Below are 16927 nucleotides of genomic sequence, written 5' to 3' on the forward strand. Positions count from 1 at the left end.
CCCTGAGGCCGGCCCTGACTTTCAATCCACGGCCACATACAGACAGGCCCTATGGGCAGCAGCTAAATTGCCTCTGCGTGGCATTCAGTAACACAAATCGCAGCCTTCAGCTTCAAACCCTGGACTAGTTCTGCCAGCTCCTTGAAAAGCCCTGGTCAGCTCTGATACTGTGTTTCTCCCAGTAGAGGGCAGCAGCTCTCGGACACAAACACACATACAGTACACACCCAGCCCATTGCAAGTTGCATGTGTACACACACACACACACACACGTCCCGTTGCAACTTGCATGTCCACACACACACACACGCACACACACACAGAGGCTTGGGGGGCCCTGTAGGGAAGTGTGTGGTCTGGGTCTGGCTCTTCAGAAGAGCCAGACTGGAGCAAAGTGGGTTGAGCTGTGACTCGCAGCCTTGGGAAGCAGCCTGCTTTGTCTCTCTCTGCATTTGGTTGTTGTGTGTTAGAGTGCTAGCCTCTTAGAAATAGTGTCACATTGCAACCTTTTGGGGAAAGTATGTATGGTTTGTTTCTAGCTTTCTATGTGGGTGCTGCAATCATAACACAGGGGTTTTTTGCACTTTCCCTTGAAGCGTCTGGTACTGGTCACTGTTTGAGACAGGGTCTGGGCTAAATGGCCCTTGGGTCTGATCAAGTCTGGCAGGTCCTGAGTTCTGTGGCTGTGATCAATGGCTTGATGTCTAGTTGGCAGCCAGTATCAAGCAGAGTGCCCCAGGGGTCGGTCCTGGGGCCGGTTTTGTTCAACGTCTTTATTAATGATCTGGAGGATGGGGTGGATTGCACCCTCAGCAAGTTCGCACATGACACTAAGCTGTGGGGGAGAGGCAGATACACTGGAAGATAGGGACAGGGTCCAGAGTGACCTAGACGGATTGGGCCAAAGAAATCTGATGAGGTTCAACAAGGACAAGTGCAGAGTCCTACACTTAGGACGGAAGAATCCCATGCACTGCTACAGGCTGGGGACCAACTGGCTAAGCGGCAGTTCTGCAGGAAAGGACCTGGGGATTACAGTGGATGAAAAGTTGGATATGAGTCAGCAGTGTGCCCTTGTTGCCAAGAAGGCTAACGGCATATTGGGCTGCATTAGTAGGAGCACTGCCAGCAGATCGAGGGAAGTGATTATTCCCCTCTATTCAGCACTGGTGAGCCACATCTGGAGTATTGTGTCCAGTTTGGGGCTCCCCACTACAGAAAGGCTGTGGACAAATTGGAGAGAGTCCAGCGGAGGGCAACAAAAATGATTAGGGGACTGGAACACATGACTTATGAGGAGAGGCTGAGGGAACTGGGATTGTTTAGTCTGCAGAAGAGACGAGTGAGGGGGGATTTGATTGCGGCCTTCAACTACCTGAAGGGGGGGTTCCAAAGAGGATGGAGCTTGGCTGTTCTCAGTGGTAGCAGACGATAGAACAAGGAGCAATGGTCTCAAGCTGCAGTGGGGGTGGTCTAGGTTAGATCTTAGGAAACACTATTTCACTAGGAGGGTGGTGAAACACTGGAATGGGTTCCCTAGGGAGGTGGTGGAATTTCCATCCTTAGAGGTTTTTAAGGCCCAGCTTGACAAAGCCCTGGCTGGGATGATTTAGTTGGGGTTGGTCCTGCTTTGAGCAGGAGGTTGGACCAGATGACCTCCTGAGGTCTCTTCCAACCCTAATCTTCTATGATTCTATGATTCTTCTGATGACGGTCAGCTCCAGAAGGCCTTACTAGATTCAGTTAACAAAGACTTCCTGGTGCTTATTCAGTGATCACCCTGAGATCAGGGGAACACAACAGAATCTTTTGTGTCCAGACATATCCTATAGCAGAGCCCAAGTGGAAGGTGAGTGCCCAGTAGCAGATGTGTTTTGGAGTGATTCGTCTCCTCCCCTGTGAGAGGCCCACATTAGGGGAACCCCTGAGCTCTAGCCACCTACCTCCTGCATGCTTACCAGAGTTCCGGCGGGGTTGCTTCCATGGCATTACTCCATATTTACATCAGTGTAAATGAAATTAGATGCTGGTGGACACACACAGACCTTAGGGCTCCCTTTGGCTCTCTAGCTCCCAGATTTAATAGCAGCCTGTGCTTCCTACTGTCACCACATGAGGTCTCCCTAAGTCCTGACCTGGTCTCAGCCATTATGGAAGTAGGGTCGCCAACTGTCCAGTCGCACAAACCCAAACACCCTTGCCCCACTCCCTGCTGCCCCATCCCTTCCCTGAGGCCCCGCCCCTTCTCCAAGGCCCCACCCTATGCATCCCCCCTCCCTCCGTCGCTCGCTGTCCCCCACCCTCACTCACTTTCGCCAGGCTGGGCCAGGGGGTTGGGGTACAGGCTCTGGGCTGGGGCTGAGGGGTTCGGAGTGTGGCAGGAAGCTCTGGGCTCTGCGCTGGGGTTGGGGTGCAGGAGGGGGTTCAGGGTGCAGGCTCCAGCCAGCAGGTGCTTACCTCAGGTGGCTCCTGGTTGGCGGTGCAGTGGGGCTGAGGCAGGCTCTCTGCCTGCCCTGGCCCCACACTGCTCCCGGAAGCGGCTGCCATGTCCGACCCCTTGGGGAGGGGCGGGGGCTCCTCATGCTGGCCACGCCTGCAAGCGCCACGCCCACAGCTCCCTTTAGCCACAGTTCCCAGCCAATGGGAGCTGCGGAGTCGGTGCTTGGGGCGCAAGGAGCCTGTCTTAGCCCCGCTTCACCACCAGAGTTTTAGTGCCTAAAATCTCCTGGTTTGGCTTCAGTAGCCTTTGGGAGATAGAGCCTGATTCTGGGAGACTCCCAGCTTCCTAATGGAAAAAAAGGTGTGTAAATATCTAATGCAAGGCCGAATCCTTTATTTAATGTGACACTGACCCCCATCCATTGGCTTAACCACCTGCCCCGGGCCGCTGTTGTTCATGATGTGTTAGATTAATAGGGATTGTCCCAGACGTGCTCCATGATCTTCATTAGAGCCAGCCATGTTTCTTCAGCGGTGGGGATGATCTGGCTGGCTGGCAGGAGGAAGCCGTAGCGGCCGGTGTCTCGCAGCTCAAAGGTGTAGGAGTACTTGATCCCGTTGTCGTAGCTCCAGTCGACAGTGATGCCATCAGCACGGTCTGGAAAAAACAGAACCCAGGACATAGCGTTGGAACCAAGATTGCCATGTGAACAAAGCGGGAAAATTTCAGGCTCTGCTTACACAAGGTGTAAAGGGATTGCAAGAAATCATTGCTCTGAGCCTTCAGTGCTGTGTGCAATGCTTTGCATTCATCTGCTCACAACAGACATCACAGGCCTGGCACAAATATCCACGGTACTTGCGGGTTGCAGGTCTTGGTCTTCATCTCGGGTCCCCCTGAATATGTGCAATCTACAAACATTCAGTCCCCGTGTGAACAGAAAGCCACATGCCTTGGAACTGCCCTGGTTCATCCCCGCAATGCGGGGCTTTGCAATTGGAAGTCACCCAGATGCACATGGTCCCAGCACAAATTCTGAGCCCTGGTGCTTCACGGGTACAACTATAGTGAAGGCATGTGTGGTGGGCAGACAGTTCACAATAGTGCCGTCTGAGATAATATTGCTGGGAACCGTGCATCATTAGTTATTTGGAGAGGGAAAGTGAAGAAGAACATGGGTCTTCTTCAGCCCATCCCTGCCTGAAAGACAAACCACTTACAGATGGTGTCGATCGTGCTCCCATAGGTGTATTTAGTCCCATGTAATCCAGCTAAGGCAGCCACTGCCTCTCTGGCTAGATCATTCTGCAAACAAGAGAGTAAGAGGTGAATGGCTGAGAGGTTCTTGAATTCTTCCCTCCCTTCATGGAATAGCAGCATTCACACACATTTAGTGAATGGGAATAGTCTATTTAAATCCTGGGATGGGGGGGCGGAGCTCATCAAAGCAATGAAAGGCCCCACCCCCAAGATGCGGGCGGGGCCACAGAACCCAAAATTGAACAGAATATGGGGACAAAACATGAACACACAGGGATGAACAAGCAGAGAACCCTGGACGATGCCCACTGCTCCCAGAGGCAGTCCAAGGAGTCAGTGGATTCCCCCCAGAGGAAATCTAGCCCTGAAGACCAAAGTTCTCTATCTGTCCTTAGAAGAGGTGCATCATAGACAGCTTCTCCCACCCTGCCCTGTCCAAGTGGCTCAGACCCAGCTCCACAAAGGTATTTAGGCTCCTAATTTCCATTAAATTAGGAGCCTAAAAACCTTTGTGGATCTGGGCCTGAGCGCTGAGCTGGAGCGGGGAGGGCACCCCTCTGGCAGAGAGGTAAGCTCAGCCTCCAGACCCGTTTGTTCTGTTGCCAGGCTGATGAGAGTGCAACCAGGCTGGTGCTTTTGACGACAGGGATTCCTGTCCATTAGGAAGAGGCTGAAAGTGCCAACCCGTTTCAGAATCAGTTCCCAGATGGCCATGAGTTTCACTCACCCCCAGGGTCCAGCTTTGAAGCTAGGCTCGATGGGTATGTCTGCACTGCAGCTGGGAGGTGCAATTCCCAGCTTGGGTAGACATACGAGTTCTAGCTCCGCTGAGGCCTCGCACCCTAAAAATAGCACCCCTGAGTAGATACCTAGGATCTCAGACAGGGCTGTGCTTGGGCGGTCACCACCCGGGCCACTGTGGCCACACCGCTATTTTAACATGCTAGCTTAATCAAAGTTCACACCTACACCTCCCAACTGCAGCGTAGCTGTACCTTGTATCCAGCTAATCCCCAGAACCACCAGTCCCTAGCACACAGCTGGTTTAGCCCTCTCACTATTTGCTCATGAGAGCTGTTCTCACCAGTTCCTGATGGTCAGGAGCAGGCTCTGTCTTGTAGCCATAGGGGAACAACAGCATCTGGGAATAGCTGTGGATGGAGAGCAAGGCTTTCACATTGCCATGGCTCAGGACAAAGTCCACAATGGATTTCACTTCACTCTCAGAGTGAGGGTAAGGTCCGTGGTACGTTTCTACACAGGGATTGCTACTGGAACCAGGGCCTGTGATGAAATACATGTGGTGGCAAATGAAAAGACAGCAGATTTGTGAAAAGCGTGCATTTGCATGGGTGAGTAAAACATTTGTTTTTCTAAGGGGAAAAAAGCCCAAAGTAACTGAAGATTATTTCCTCAGTAATAAATGGGACAAGTCTCAGGTTTCTAATTGATATTTGCAAACACTCCGGAATCTGAGTCACTTCATCAGACAATGTTCCAGCATTTTAACAAGACTGTGCAGTGATGATTCACCTCTAATGTAACTCCACTAAACTCCCTTCATTAAACAGTAATTAATAAGATTATGTGAGTCCTGCAAAATAAAGCAATATTGCATTAGTCACCAACAGTGGCAGAATTGTGTGTTATTGTAGTACTAAGGTAGTGATCTAGGTCAGTGGTTCTCAAAGCCGGTCCGCCGCTTGTTCAGGGAAAGCCCCTGGCCCGCCGGGCCGCTTTGTTTACCTGCCGCGTCCGCAGGTTCAGCCGATCGCGGCTCCCACTGGCCGCAGTTCGCTGCTCCAGGCCAATGGGGGCTGCGGGAAGGGCGGCCAGCACGTCCCTTGGCCTGCTCCGCTTCCTGCAGCCCCCATTGGCCAGCAGCGGTGAACCGCGGCCAGTGGCAGCCGCGATCGGCCGAACCAGCGGACGCGGCAGGTAAACAAACTGGTCCGGCGTGCCAGGGGCTTTCCCTGAATAAGTGGCGGACCGGCTTTGAGAACCACTGATCTAGGTAACTCATATGTAGCATATACTAGTACGTGGTTTTAAGAACAAATTGAGTAGAGAATCCATATTCTAGGGTTGCCAGGTGTCTGGGTTTCTACCAGAAAGTTCGGTTGAAAGGGGACCTGTGCAGTGTCCGGTCAGTACTGCTGACTGGACACCAAAAATCCGGTTACCGCAGTAACCTGCCTCCACCGCCAGGAGGGCAGGAAGAGTACCTGCAGCTGGAGGAGCTCAGCTAATGGAGAGAAGCTTAATCTGAGGAACTGGCTCCCAGCTCCGGCAGAGGGATAGGTACAGGTGCTGCCAAGGGGAGAGATCCTGACAGCGCACAGTGTTTGAGGAGCAGGACTGGCAGCCAGGCTCGCTGCCCATAATGGCGCAGTGGGGCTTCTCAGCCTCCCAGAGCCCCAGCTCTTTCCGGCCCCTTGCTCTGGGGACTGACACCCCCCTCCACTCCTCTGTACCCCAATTAGGCGGGCAGGCTCCTTGTCAGCTCCTCCCAGCCAGGTCTGCAGGTGGCAGGTGAGTCCCGGAGAAGTGGAGAGAAAGAGAGTGACGGGGGAGTGACCGGAGGGGCCTGCAGTGTCCAGTTTTGAAAAATTGGAAAGTTGGCAACACTAATGATCAGAGGTGCCATCTTTCTGAGTTGCTGGGGGGCAGAGGAGCTGATCGGGGGGGCTGCCGGTGGGAGCTGAGCACCCACTATTATTTTTCCATGGGTGCGTCAGCCCCCCAGCACCCACAGAGTCGGTGCCTATGTAATAATGACTTCCTGTCAGACAGACAGCTGAGCAGATGATTCCATTTCCTGGACACAGCAGAACTTGCTACTCCAGTGTAACAGAGAATAATAAATACATATTTCATGTCTCTAATATAAGGAGCCTTGTGAGCTCTACTGATAATCCCAAAGCACGTCCTGTACCGAGTGCAGGGGACTGGACTGCAGGACCTCTCGAGGTCCCTTCCAGTCCTATGATTCTCTGACTCTATGTTTTCACAGTAAAAAGACAGACATTAGGAATGAATAACTATCTGACATGTCCATGGCCATTCTGTACCTCCGAAGCCAGCATCCCAGTTCCTGTTGGGGTCCACGCCACGGCAGGAAGATCCTGCATTGATGGACCGGGTCTTCCGCCACATGCGGTTCTAAGAGCAAGCACAAGGGGGAACCATGTGGTTTGATTAATGGAAAGATGCTAACAGTTGGGTCTCAAGTCATTTGCATCATTGCTCAGTTATTACACCACAGAGGCAGAAGGGTGTAAAGTTTGCAGTTGAACCAATGTGATGCGGTTTGGACTGTAAAAGTCGTTACCGCACTTGGGGACTCTAGCCAGTATGCCTCAGAGAGGCTGCAGCCAGAGCTTTTTCTGGAGCAGCCCCAAATATTTTGGTCCTGACATCCCAAATGAACCTGGGATCACCCCTTGTTTAAAGCAGGGGTGGGCAAAACATAGCCCACAGACCTAATTCGGCTCAGTTGCTCTTCTGCACAGCTTTCACCTCAACAGGCAGAAACCAAAGAGAAGGCTTGATGCGGTGGGAAGGAGATACACAGGGCTTGCAGATGGGTCATTGGCTCAGCGCAGTACCACAAAGATGCCCACCCCGCCCAAAAAAACCACGATGCCCCAAGAAGGGCCTGAGATGGCTGGTCCCTGAAGGCAGCCCTGCGTGTACTCATCATGCAGCCAAGCAGTGAGAACTCCTCTTCTCTCCGCTCTTTCCTCCTTCCCCCAGAGGCACTTACTGTGCTGTGTGTATAGGCAAACCCATCGGGATTGGTGACTATCTCAAAGAAGATGTCTACGGTGTCCAGGATGGCAGTCAGTGAGGCATCCTTGCCATATTCAGTGGCTATCTACATGGAGAGAAGGTCTGAATTACCCTGAATTCTCATTTTTCACAGGGTGAGGTCCTAACAACTAACTGGAGCTGATCTATTAAGGGTAACAGTGCAAAACAGAGTGATTATATGAGATTAGGCATAACATTAGGAGAATGGCAGAATCGTTGTCTGGAACTGTTGTCTGGAAGCTGAAGCCAGACATAAGAACATAAGAATGGCCCTACTGAGTCAGACAAAAGGTCCATCTAACCCAATACCCTTCCAACAGGTGCCCCAGAGGGAATGAACAGAACAGGTAATCGCCAAGTGATCCATCCCCTGTCGCTCATTCCCAGCTTCTGACAAATTCACATTAGAAATTAGTCCCACATTTTTAACAGTGATGGGGACTAACCATTGGGACTAGCTACCAAGGGAAGTGGTGGATTCTCCATCTCTTGATATCTTCAGATCAAGACTGGTTGCCTTTGTGGAAGAGATGATTTATCTAAACGCAAGTTATGCTTTAGTCCAGCACAAGCTTTTGGACTCAATACAGGGGCAACTTGGTGCAATTTAACAGCCTGTGATATACAGAAGGCCAGATGAGCTGATCTAATGGTCTCTTCTGGCATTATTCTCTATTAATCTATGAATCAGCTGGTGGGTCTCAGTCCAGTTTCTAGTGGACAAAGGTCCACATCGCCAAATCACCAGCAGGTGCTAATTTACCCATTTGTCTGCCATCTCTGCAAAGAGATCAAGTGGGATATGGAGAGTGAACGAGATTGCAGGTCAGTTATGTCCTCTCACCGCTAGAGATTGGTCCCATCCAGCGCTGTAATTGTGAAAAGTTTATTAATCTGCCCTGTTCTCAGTGACCCTCAGACTGAACCTGCCATATCTCAGCTCATTGGGCATTAAATATATTTAGTATTACTAAATCCCACCGGGTATAAATAATCCTGCCACAGTGCCAGAGGGCTGTTCTACATGACCTCTTGAGGTCCCTTTCAGCCCTACATGTCTATGGTTCTATGATTACCTTGTTGGCAGTCCACACTCCGGTCGCCTGGGTGATCCACTCTCGAGAGTGAATGCCAGTATCAATCCAGATTGCAGGACGGTTAACTCCTCCTGTGCTGAACTGCAGGAGAAGTCAGCAAACAGAACATGCCTATATTAACTGCAGTCTAGGCATCGGCTGGTACGTGCACTTATGCACATGTTTTACTGACAGAGTCAGGTGTTTGCTCTGATAGTGTAAATGCCTATAATTTAATATCTGGCTGGCAAGATTTTATGGAACCAGGTATCAGATAATCCCTCCCTCTCTGGATCGCTGGTGCAGTTTCTTCTGAGCTCGACTGAATTAATTTCTCAGTAAAAGTCAGCTGTAATTTTAGTAACTCTTCCCTAGTCTCTTGATGATTATAAAACCCAGAGATTCTTTTATCAATTCAGGGTCTTAAATCACATCTGACACATATCTGACATATCCGCCAAAGTGATTTTAAGAAAAAGGGCTTCAGCAGCCTGTTATGTCTCTCCATTGCTCCTCATTACATACCATCCATTGCTGCTCCCCCTCCCCCTAGTAAAGCTTTAGCCTGTGGACAGACTGCTCCAGAATCTATGTAATGTTAACTCTCTGCCTTTGCTAGAAATTCTTAAATTGTGCTAGTGAGCTATCTGAGTGAGGGAAAGGATGGATGTACCATCCACTGTGTGGTATGAATACATTTCCCTGCAGCTGTTGGTGCCAATGCCGCAGAGCACTAAAGTTCATGCTTAACTTGAAGCATGTGTGTAGGTTCTGTTGATTCCCATGGGATTACTCGTTCTGAGGCGCTTTGTTGTCATACTGAATGATTAACATTACGTGCACTACCTACCTTTAGCACATAAAGAGGTCGCTTTTCATAGCTCTGCCCGATCTGAATTTTGCTAACCAGGTCTGGATTTTCAGCCACAAGATTGTCCATCCAGCTGTAGATCTAAAAGGAAGAGTTGTCAGCGCATGCACGTTAAACTGGCCTTGTGGGTTTCTGTGACAGAATACATCCCTGCATTCACACCTTACACACCCTTGTAATCATCTTTGTATACGGTATGCCTTGTAAGATATAGTTGGAAAACTCGTAATTTGCTGGCCAGTATCGTCCTGATAAAATACATGTGGCAACATTGTGTGTGAAGTTATAAGATTTCCCTGTATGATGTTCAAAACTCACAGAGCATCAAACTGGTCAAACAGGCCTATCTTGACCAAATGAGTGTATGTTTGCCTTAATTTGCATTTAAACAGTAAACAGAATCATCACGTAGGAAGGAAAAACAAAGGAAGCTCAAACAAGTGGGAAAAAACAGCAGGGAACATCCTTCCACACAGACTTATTGTTTCCTAGTGCCAGCTGAAAATGTTTTTCAAGTGGGGGACTGAAACTATAAAAGGAGAGACAAACACCCTAACACACACACCCTCTCTGCCCGTCGCATTCTCTGCCCTTGAGAAGACAAAAGGAAACAGCCTTTGGACTTTGGGGTGGGGACCCTGACCTGATGAGTTTGGACACTAACCTTGCTGGAAGCATGTGGCGAGAATTTTTGCTTGAATCTAATATAATTTGTTAAGTTAGGCACTAGCTAGCATTTTATCTTTATTTTTCTTGTAACCATTTCTGCCTGTTACACCTCATTACTTGTACTCACTTAAAATCTATCTCTTTGTAGTTAATAAATCTTTGTAGTTTTACTGTTTTATCTAATGCAATATGTTTAAGATGAAGTGTCTGGGTAACTCCATTTAAGACAATACACTGGCATACTATGCCTTTAAAGGAATAATGGGCTTAAAATTTTCTACTGTCCAGGAGCGGGCTGGGACACACAGGACATACATTTATGGGCAAAAATCTGGGACTGGGGGTATGTCGGGGTCATCCTGCAGTATAACCCAGGCTGGTGAGGGCCAGAGTATGGCTGGCAAGCTGCAGTTACACATAGACACTCAGGGGTTGACTTGCATGTTGGAAGGCTGTTTGTGAGCAGCCCAGGTGAGAGCTACTTCAGCAAGGCATTGTAAGGCATGCAAGGCTGCAGGGCAGGGGTGACACAGCCCCACACTGCATTGAATTGTACCCCAGTATGTCACAGTTTTCATCCTTTGTTCTCAGGTAACACGGGGTTCTCAGCCCCTGTGTGGTGAGCAGCAGTTGCCTACAGACATTGAGCCCCTGGTATTTTACACATCAAGGGTCTTCCACTAGACTAGATTTGCTTTGCCTCTTATTCCTGGATGCCAGAAGGCCCCCTACACCATGGAATTAATTCCCCTGGGTCCTCCCACACAACAACAATGGGAGCCAGTTTGAAGGATTCCAGGAGGCCTCTGTGGACCACTGTATGACAATTGTTGAGAACACCTGATATCACACAAAGTTCCATCATCCACCATGAAGCCGGTGCTCTGATTACATCTGAACTTTGGATCCACAAATGAGGTGAAATGGGTCTCTCAGCAGAGAAGGTAACTGCTGGGAGAATAATTAGCTAGCTACAAAGGCAGAAAGGAATGATTGTTGGGTCTCCTGGCTGGAAGTTTTGCTTCCAGTCTGGGGAGAAGGGACCTAGAAGAAAAAGATCTCTTCAGCATAACCCTCTCTGAGAGGATCTCCCAACCACATTCTCCACTAAATGCCTACAGCATGATTCCGTATTTAGAGCCACAGAACCGGCCACAATATGGCCTTACCATCCGAGCACATTCCCCAAAGGAAACGAAGAGAACACACTGCAAAGGAAAGTACCTCTTCAATGGTGTGGTAGGAAGAGAAGTTGAAGCTGTTGCTGCTTCTCTCGAACTTCCTGGACACCATCATGGCCTCTTTTTCCTCATCCAGTAATTCCTTTGGAAAAAAAAACCACACAACCATATACAGGGAAGAGGGGAGCATTTGTATATTTTTTCACATGGAACGTATTATGGCCCCACATATACAAACACCAGAGGGAACTGAACCTGAGCCCTTTAGTATTAGAGGCACAAGCCCCTAGCAGTTAAGCTCAGGGATCACCTCCTTCAGGCCTATCTAGTAAGCTGTTATAGTCAGTGAGGTCAACCACTAGTGGGCGTTATCACATTCACTAAACTAGTACATGTATATACAAAGAACATCTTTAAACATTCAGTTTAAAACTCAGTGTTCAATTGCCCCTCAGATCAAATCTCCTCTCTACAAAAAGGTGTTAAAGAATTTAATGCTCATGAAAAGTGCTGGAGAATGAAGGCCTTCACATATCAACAGAGCAAGAACAGCAAGGGCAGCAGCTTCCCTCCCAATATCCTGGGGATGTACTCTAGACCCTGGACCTGGAGGGGCTAGTTTCAGGGATGAGATGGTAGTTCCATCTCATTCACTCCCTTGTCCTCTTTGCTGAACCTCCCCCAAAAACTCATCATCCAACTCATCATTTTTCTTATTCTGTCTGTCTTTCCTCACCTAACTCACATCCAGTTCAGACCACATCCAGGGTGGTGATGTTCCTTTCTTGCACATGGCCATATACGCTGCAGGAGTCCTTACCTGCACATCATCTACTGTGATTGTATACGGAATGGTGTTAGACTCCAGCAAGACTTTGACTGCTTGGAGGCTATGGAAGGGGACTCTCACATCCACTGGGAGACTAGGCTTGGTGGGGCTAAGCCAATAGTCAATCTGATTTAGAAAAGAGAAGTAAGGTTAGCATCATCCAAGGCTCTGTATTGCTCTACCTAGAGCTCTCCAGACACTGCAGAACAAGTGAATTTGGTTAACACAATCAGTGATGTTAGTTAATAATATTATAATAATATCTTGTATTTATATAGTGCCTTTTATCCTTAAGGATCCCAAAGTGGGGTGTATGTGTGTGTCTGTGTGTGTGTGTGTATACCACTTTGGGATCCTTAAGGATAAAAGGCACTATATAAATATATATATACACACACAAATATATATATATACACAAGAATGACTTCAGCTGCCACTGAAATGCAGCCACCTCTAAGGTGGAACATGGCAGCTGTTTAACAGAACACAGCAACACTACCAGAGCTGGGTGAATTATTCATTGCAAATAATTTATTCATTTACTTTAGCCCTTTTTTTCCAATTGCAAATTGCTCATGAACAGATCAAGATTTTTACAAATTTGTTCCTCATTCACTATTATTCGATGGATGTTTTATATAAGCATATCTTGGCCTATGAGTCACTTCTCAGTCATTTGCTGTGAAGGTTGCTTTGAATAGTCACTATTTGTGACTTGAGTTGTTTTAAATGGACATACAGGCCACTCGGTGTTGTTTCTGTTCCCCGATTGGATTAATTTAACTCTTCAAATCAGGTTTTCAGTGCAAATGCTCATAATTCCAAATTTAAAATCTGCTTTGTATGAATATTCTGCAATATTTGCTCACACATTGCTGCTCCAGCCCGTAAACTTGTCTGCTAGAATAGTCTGAGGAAGTCAACATGAAAAAGGGTCAACACAGAAGAAGCAAATTGATTCTGAGATTCAAAATCATTTGGGCAGCATTAGTCCAGCTCTAAACACTGCGCAACTGAGATTTTAAAGTGCTGAAGAATAAATAATACCTCAGTTAGGAGGGGGAATTCGAGACTGCGGAATTGAATTACCTGGTAAAATGCTGGTATGTGTTCCCCAGCTCTTGAGAAAAGTGACAACAGGTCTTTAGTAACCACAAGTGGCCAGGATCTCCTCTTTAAATCTGTTAAGACAGCACTTGCTACATCATGTTGCCCTTAAGTGCATGCTCAGGCATTGGATCGGGACATTGATAGAGGGGGCAAGGCTGCTGTCGACAGAATCACCAACTTCCTGCAGTGCTCTGGCTTTTCTAGGGATGCCTCTTAGTCAAGCATGAGCAAGTTCTGACCCTCCTACCACCTGACAGTAGAGGAGATCACAGCCCAAGGCGCTGTGGCTTTAGCTCAGTTACAGAGAGTGTCTACCTCAGTTCTTACCTGAAGGTCTTCCAGCTCTTCTAGGTCCCTGAGTAATACAATCTGCTCTTCATTGCTGGCCCTGATGCGGAGAACCTGATCTCTGGAGAAGACAAAGCCACAAGAACAGACAGAAGGTATTTGCGACTGATGACAACAAGCCAGCAACAGATCAGATGGGCTAATAGCCAGGATATCAGAGTGGTGTGCTGAAGTTTACAGTGGAATTTGATGTGAGGAGGTCTGGAGGTTTAGGAGTTAAGGCATGTACAGAAGTTTTAAAATGTTACAAGCCGATTAGAGGTCTGGCATGGGGACCAAGAGGGCTGTGATGAGAGAGAAAACAGTTGCTGGGGACACCTGCTGTATTAATGTAGATGGAATAAATGGGCCAAAGGTGTTAAGATAACCTCGTCACTGTCCAACATTAACAGTGTTAAACAAAGTTTGGAGTTTGGTATACAGAGACAGCAATTCTGGGCCCCAGGGCCGTTCCTGGAGGGGCTGGGCCCGGGTGGAAGTGACGAATCCATCACTTCTGGGACCGACCGTGCTGGCCAATCGCGCTGGCCCAGAAGGCCCCACAAAGCGCAGGGCCCAGAGCAGTCCCATGCACCTAGGAGCCTTGCGGCCTGCCTGGGCCCTTTTAAATTGGCCGGGCCCCTGGGCAATTGCCCCCTTTCTTCCCCTCCCCCCTGTCTGTGGGCCTGTTACTGGGCAATAGGGGTGAAAGTAACTTACAGGGTGTAGGGTGGCCGGGCTCCTGGACAAGGGGGTGGGGCGGCTCTGGGCCCACCAAAGAGGCGTGGCCTCTGTCAGAAGGGGTGGGGCTGCGGGCAGACCCCCCCAGCCAGTCCTTCAGCACTGCCTGGCCCGTGCCATCCGGGGCTCCGGCCTCTACCGTGCCAGCGGCCGGAGCCTTAGGCCCTTTAAATCGCTGCCAGAGCCACAGGCCCTTTAAATCACCAGGCCCCGGGGCAGCTGCCCCTTTTGCACCCCTGTCAGAGGCCCTGTTGGTTTAAGGTCAGCTGTGTACCGGCCCGTACCAGTGGCCACTTTCTTACTGGTACGCCATACCAGCCTGTACCAGCTTACTTTCACCTCTGCAGTGGGCAAACACATAATTAAAAATCCTTTTCACTGTAATAAAGATACAGAATAAATATAATAAAGATACAGAAAAGATAAAGATACAGAAAAGAAGGAAAAAGAGTTAAAGCCTTCGACATGTAAAGTATTAAGTAAGGCTTTCATTTTAACAACATCCCTTGTTCCCTTTCCAGTTAGCTGGAGAGCATTTTTAGAAAGAAAAGTCCCCTTGTTTGACCGTCTCTCAGATGGTATCAAAGATGGTGATAACTGTCCTTTTGGGGAAAGAAGAAGTTAGTGGAGATGGGCTGCAGTTGAGATATTGTTGCTCTTGTTAAAGTCCAGTCCCGTTTCATCCCAGGTGGTGTTTGGAATTCAACTAGTAGAGGTGGTGATGTCATCTGGGTCCTCTCTCTGGCCCCGGCCGGTCAGGACGTCCCTCAGGATTAGGATGACGAAGGCCCAGGGTCCCAGAGGTGGAAGCCATGATGGTGAAGCTCGCTCCAATAGCCAATTCTTCTCTCTAAGTCTTTCTTTAAGGCCCCACAAAGGGTGTGGTGTCCATCCCCTTCATTTTGTCCACCAACGAGGCCTAGTTTCCAACACAACAATTTTGGTCCGTTGGGATCTGGTTCTACACTTTTCTTGTTTACCAAGCAAGATCTTCACACAGTCCTTGAGTTATATCAGGAGTCCTGTTGGTTTGGACTAATTCAGTCTGTCTCCCTTCTATACCTTTTCCCATCAACATTCTTTGTTACCCGTTATTGTGACATCTTATGAACTTACATTCAGTTTTTACAGTCGAACTCACAGTTTGGCTAAATTTCTAAGAAAAGTGATCACAACATACCCTCATGGCCCAGGACTGATACAGTTCAAATGGACATTGAAATCCTTGCTTTTGTCATGAGACCTTCCCAGAAAGCTAGAAAGTATCTATCAGGAGGCTGACATCTACTAGGACTTGGACAACAAGGTTAATCACAAATCAGCCATCGTAACTTTGCTTGCCTAGAATATTTTGGGAGTTATTTCAGATTAATTTTAAAGGGCACGTAGAAAAAACCAGGCTGATTCAAAACAGCCAATGAGATCTCATGACACACAGATGTCATGATAAATTAAATCATGTCTTCTTAATAATCTCCCAGGGGAAAGTGGTGGAAACCTCATTGTTCCAGATATTTAAAACTGGACTTTGTGAAACACTGGAGATTACACTGAAGGGAATAATTATGCTTCTGCCAGGAGATGGACTAGATTATCTAAGGGTGTTTTCCATACATCTTTTTCATTTCTAATTTCTATTATCCTAAAAGAAGATATTAGTTCCAAATCGTTCTTAGAGGATCTCAGTTCCAAATTAAATCTGAATGACATGGCCAGGAAAAAGGTATTTTAGAAAATACCTTGCCCACTCCAGCATTGCATGTGCAAAACACATAAGAAGAGCCTTTGAGTATATAAACTTTTATTTACCTGAAAAAGCAAACCTAGGTATTGCCATCAGAAGAACCATTAGAAGGGTCCTTCAGGCTTCAGAGGCCATGTGGACAGATCTTTGTTTCTTCAGTTTCCCAGAAGTCTCTATTCAGTCCTTACTCAGAGAATGCTCCCACTGAAGTCCTGAGGTAGGTCTGCCATACTAGGCCAGAAAAATTAGAGGTGGAAAAAACCTAATGGGTCATCTAATCTATTGGCTATTCCATCTGTAGCAAGTACAAAATTGTTCCCTACATTCAGAGTCAGAAACATTGTTTGATAATCCTCCACCCAAAGCCTTTTACTAGCTCAAAACCATCAGAGGGAGGTGTGGGGGAAGCTCATGTCATTGTCCTTTTTTAGTGCTGGGGCAAGCTGACCAATATATATCCCTGGAGATTTCAATTGTCTGTTTACCTCAAGGAAAAATACAGCACAGGCCAGGGGAGTGCAAACATCCATACATCGTTCTGCCAGTGTGCTTCAGACAGGATCTGGAGGTTCCACTTCTATGGGGAGAGGATAGTGGGTTCTCCATGGTGCCTTCAGATCTTGGCTTTTTTGATGAGACCGACAGGGCAGTGTGGACACCTGCCCACTAGGAAATGGAGTGAGACCACAAAGACCACCAAGTAGTGATCAGGAAATAAACACTTCCTACACAGGCTGGTTCAGGCATATGGGTAAATGCTTCCAAGCTCATAACCAGTCCCCTGAGTCCCTCTGTACTCACCCCACAAAGAGCTTTTGGCTGAAGGCAGCAGCCAAAAGAACACCAAAAACCAGAAGCCCCTTCAT

General features: G+C 48.1%; 1 protein-coding gene across 1 annotated transcript; it reads right to left on the minus strand.

Annotated features, from left to right (window-relative positions):
* Window positions 1-2909: 2909 nt before the first annotated feature.
* LOC140907023 (carboxypeptidase A1) lies at window positions 2910-16927 on the minus strand. The gene is made up of 11 exons (XM_073332124.2): window positions 16863-16927; window positions 13577-13658; window positions 12131-12265; window positions 11354-11452; window positions 9440-9541; window positions 8590-8691; window positions 7467-7577; window positions 6772-6862; window positions 4785-4984; window positions 3661-3745; window positions 2910-3097 (listed from the first exon to the last, which is right to left on the minus strand). Exons 1-11 carry the CDS (start codon window positions 16925-16927, stop codon window positions 2910-2912), a joined length of 1260 nt encoding a protein of 419 aa, XP_073188225.2.

This window comes from Lepidochelys kempii, chromosome 1, assembly GCF_965140285.1.
Source record: "Lepidochelys kempii isolate rLepKem1 chromosome 1, rLepKem1.hap1, whole genome shotgun sequence".
Taxonomy (NCBI): Eukaryota; Metazoa; Chordata; order Testudines; family Cheloniidae; genus Lepidochelys; species Lepidochelys kempii.

Excerpts from the sequence above, each read along its gene's own strand:
- LOC140907023 (XM_073332124.2), bottom strand. The coding sequence starts at position 16,927 with ATGAAGGGGCTTCTGGTTTTTGGTGTTCTTTTGGCTGCTGCCTTCAGC. Across the intron at positions 13,659-16,862 it reads AGCCAAAAGCTCTTTGTGGG|AGATCAGGTTCTCCGCATCA; the intron begins GTGAGTACAGAG and ends TGTCTTCTCCAG. Across the intron at positions 7,578-8,589 it reads GAGTGTGGACTGCCAACAAG|ATAGCCACTGAATATGGCAA; the intron begins GTAATCATAGAA and ends CTCTCCATGTAG.